Source organism: Mirounga leonina, unplaced genomic scaffold (genome assembly GCF_011800145.1).
Source record: "Mirounga leonina isolate KUSES-001 unplaced genomic scaffold, KU_Mleo_1.0 Mir_171, whole genome shotgun sequence".
Taxonomy (NCBI): Eukaryota; Metazoa; Chordata; class Mammalia; order Carnivora; family Phocidae; genus Mirounga; species Mirounga leonina.
Window position 1 is genome coordinate 1,023,388 of NW_023270436.1, and position 4,353 is coordinate 1,027,740.

Below are 4,353 nucleotides of genomic sequence, written 5' to 3' on the forward strand. Positions count from 1 at the left end.
GGGGGACGGGGGCGCCCCGGGCGTGCGGCGGGGCGCCCCCGCGCTGGGGCTCGGTCCGGGCCCGCCGGCGCCCCTCACCTCCCGGTGGCGCCCCTTGAAGACCACGGCGAAGGCGCCGTGCCCGATCAGGTCCTTGCGCGAGAACTCGAACTTGCCCACGGCCTCCAGGCCGCCGCGGCCGGGCTCCATGGCGCGGGCGGGCGGCTCAGGCGGCGGCTCGGGCCGGGGGCGGCGGGCGGGGGGCGCGCCCCATCGGGCAGGCCGGGCCCGCCTCCAGCCCCGCGGGCCGCTCGGGGCGCCCTGGCAGCCCGGGCTGCTGATCCGGATCCCTCCGCGGCTGCGACTGCGGCTGGGGTTCAGACTCCGGCCCGGACTCCGACTGGGAAACAAAAGAGCCGCGGCCGCCGGGCCCCAGAGCCAGAGACGCCGGCGCAGGCGCAGTGAGCGCCGGGGGGCGGGGCTGGGGGCGGGGCCTGGCGGGCGGCCGCGCTCTGGGGCGGCGGGGCGGGGCCTGCGGGGGCGGGGCCATGGCGGGTGGGGCGGGGCCAGCACTCGACTCGCCCCCGGGGTAGGCCGGGGTGGGGGGTGCGGGGAGGGGAGGGGAGGGAAGAGGGGGGAAGGGGAGGACCCCCCCCGCGACCGTGCCCCCGTCCCCTCGTCCCCTGTCCGCTGCCTCGTCTCTACACAGGCGCATTAATACTCGGACGTGGCCTGTGTACCCCAGGGCTAAGGACCGCAAAGAATAAATCGGGCTGCTTTAGAGCTGTTGCATTTTATTTATTTATTATTGTTATTATTATTATTATTATTATTATTATTATTATTATTATTTTAGTAGGCTCCACACCCCAGGGCGGAGCCCAACTGCGGGGCTTGATCTCACGACCCTGAGATCACCACCTGAGCGGAAATCCAGAGTCGGAGGCTTAACCGACTGAGCCCCCCAGGCACCCGAGGTGATGCATTTTAAACTGTGTTCAACGGTAACAAATTGTCTGCCACACTGAACCAAAACATGGGAAATCAGAGGGAAAGTTTCCATAAGTCCTTCCACTGGGATGATACACAGCAGATTCTTAGACACAGTGTTAAATAGACATGTGCTCAGGTGCAAAGGGCAGAATCAAGAGGCAAAACAGTGAAGTTTAGAATCAAGAGGCAAAACAGTGAACTGGGCTCCTACTTGTCATTTTAGAAAGTCACGGGACGGGATGTGTACATGGCCATAGACGCGTAGGCACACGTGTATGATACACGTATGTATACATTATACACGATGGAACGGCTAACCCAGCCTTGCTGTATGCCAGTGTGTCCATATAGTAACTCATCCATTCCCCCAATGACTCCATGAGATACTTGCTATTTTATGGCCATTTGACAGATGAGAGAATTGAGGCCCAGAGAAATGTACCTGAAGTCACCGGGGGCAAGCAAGGCAGAGCCAGATTCTCACGCAAGAGACTGTTAACAGTGGCTGCTTGGGGAAGAGTCGGTGCTTTTCACTGTCTCCCTTGAGTACTGGCGTGAATTATTCTTATCATGCTCAAGTCCTGCTTCTGTAAATGCAGAGTATGAACAATCCTCCTCTCGGCCGCCAGCCTGCCGTAATAGCCCAGGATGGTTGCACCAGCCTGCCCACGGGTCCAACGGGCAGGCTCTGGGGTCAGGGCCCTCCCTGCTGCCTTCACAGAGCCGCCTGGCGGCTAATCTTCCTGCTGCTCTGGGAGGAACCCCACCCAGAATCTTCCGGAAGCCCCTTCACCTGCCCCCCCGGCCCTTCTCCAAGCCCCAGCACGTGCGTGCAGGCTCCTGACCCTGGACTGAGGCCAGAGGCCACCAGAGCTGGAAGGGACAAGGGGTCTCCTGGCCGAGCACCTTGCTTTTCAGGGGAGAGGTCCCCCAGTTTGAGGTCAGCCCACAGCACTCCTAGGGTCACTTTCCATTCCCTCAGTTGTCCAACACCAACTGTGTTCGCCCAGGTCCTTGGAGCTGACACAGCACAGAGAGTCCCTGTCTTCAGGAGTGGTTGGGGGCAGGGAGACAAGAGGGGCAGTGACTGCACAAAAGCTCATGAAGTTGCACCTGAGGGAAGTGTGAAGAGCAGGCCGGGTGGGGGGGGACAAGGGGGTGCAAGGTTGCTGGATGGAGCTGGTGCCTGGGGGCAGGAGTCCAGCCCACCCTGGGAAGGAGATCTTCAACTTCAACTCAAGGAAGGACGGGGAAGTTAGGAGGGGGTGGGTAGAGGTGAGATTTGCATTTGGAAGAGGTTACTGGGCCCCCAGGGGAGGAGAGCCCCCCCCAACCCCGCCAGGGAGGCTGAGAGCGCCCAGTTCCCGCCCTGTGGGCCCTGTGGGTCACCGCCAGGCTCCTGCCCTCCTCTGTCATGGTCAACGCTTATATCCTCCTTATTCACATCTGCAAATCTGTGTACTCACTAAATTGTTCTATAACCTCCCAGTCAGTCCTCAGGGTGTTTCCCTGGGCGCACAGTCCCAGCTGAGGGCGGGAGGGCCACCTGACCCTCTGCCCTGTTGCAGCTTACTACTCTTTTTTTTTTTTTTAAAGATTTTATTTATTTATCTGAGACAGAGAGAATAAGAGAGAGAGAGAGAGAACACATGAGAGGGGGGAGGGTCAGAGGGAGAAGCAGACTCCCTGCCGAGCAGGGAGCCCGATGCGGGACTCCATCCAGGGACTCCAGGACCATGACCTGAGCCGAAGGCAGTTGCTTAACCAACGGAGCCACCCAGGTGCCCTGAAGGCAGACTCTTAACAACTGAGCCACCCAGGCACCCCTGCAGTGAACATTTTTTTTTTTAAGATTTATTTATTTATTTGAGAGAGAATTAGAGAGAGAGCATGAGAGGGGGGAGGGTCAGAGGGAGAAGCAGACCCCCTGCTGAGCAGGGAGCCCGATAGGGGACTCGATCCCGGGACTCCAGGATCATGACCTGAGCCGAAGGCAGTCGCTTAACCAACTGAGCCACCCAGGCGCCCCGCAGCTTACTACTCTAAGTGACCTTCTGGGCCCTTTAGTGCCACACGGTTTGCACTTTTGTGCTTTTTGGTGGTGATTTCGCTGTTGAAAACGGCCGCCTGAGGGTCGTGGTGAAGAGCTGTCCCGCGTTCCTGAGCGCAAGGAGGCAGCGAGCAACATGCCTCCGGGAGAAAATGCATCAGAGGGGCTCCGCCCCTGTAAGTTGGATGTGGTTGAATCAACAGCATGTGTTAAATAAGTTGTCTTTAAGCAGAAACACACATAAAACAGATTACGTATTGAACGGTTGACAAAGACATTGTGAGCAGAGGCGGCAGAAACGGAGCCCTGCATCTCCCCTGGAGTGCGGTGTCCCGCTAACTCCCTGTTCCTCATTCACGGGGGTGAACGGGGTACAAATACTGTGACCGAGAACTGGCTGGGCTGTGTGTCGGCTGCGCTCTTTAGAGTGGCGGCTCTCGGGTTTAAGCCTGGTTCCCCTGAACCCACGTGCTCCTCGTCCTCCCGGGTCCCCCAAGGCAAGGACTGAGTGCTGTCCATCTCCGACCCCTGGTGTTCAGCCCAAGGCCCGGCAAATAGTAAGGAAACTTTGAAAGAAGGTTGAATGAACTTTAAGACCCACCTCACTCAACCTGCAAAACCCCACCACCTGCTGTGGAGACGCTACCCACCCACACAAGGCTCCAAGGCCACTGCCCCCTTCTACATCAGGAATGGCCAACTGGTGTCATTTCAAAGGGCCTGGCCCGGCTCCCCAGAGCCTTAAGGCGAGAGCTGGGCCGGGGGGGGGGGGGGGGTCTGTGATCACTTAGTAATGTCTGTCACGCGCGCTGGGAATGTGGGGTGGTTTGCATGCCTTCAAACAGACGGAAGTCCACATTTTTTTAACTTGTTCATTTTTTTTAAGATTTTTATTTATTTATTCATTTGAGAGAGAAAGAGCATGAGCGGGGGGGAGGGGCAGACAGGGAGAAGCGGACTCCCCTCTCGCTGAGCAGGGATCCCGATGACAACACGGGACTTGATCCCAGGACCCTAGGGATCATGAATTGAGTCACCCGGGTGCCCGGAAGGCCACATTCTTGTGTCACCGTGACTTCAAAGGTGTCAAACTTCCAAAAAGTTAAAAACCTTCTTACAAATACGGAAGAAGCAGGGGTTGTAAGTTTATTTAATTCATTAACGAGGGAACCAGGAGGATAGTAGAGATGGTTGCTGAGTGGCCCGCCCCCCCCACCCCGCCCCCGGCCGGCTCCACTGGGTGTGGAGTCTACTTAAAATAAAAACAAAAAAAATACGAACATGGGGCGCCTGGGTGGCTCAGTTGGTTAAGCAACTGCCTTCGGCTCAGG

General features: G+C 57.9%; 1 protein-coding gene across 1 annotated transcript in view; it reads right to left on the reverse strand.

The window, feature by feature from the left end:
• Positions 1–244, reverse strand: part of ULK1 (unc-51 like autophagy activating kinase 1) — a 21,439-nt gene extending 21,195 nt beyond the window's left edge. The window contains 1 exon segment of the mRNA XM_035016801.1: positions 79–244. Coding sequence (XP_034872692.1) covers positions 79–189 — 111 coding nt within the window. The 5' untranslated portion in view covers positions 190–244.
• Positions 245–4,353: the final 4,109 nt, after the last annotated feature.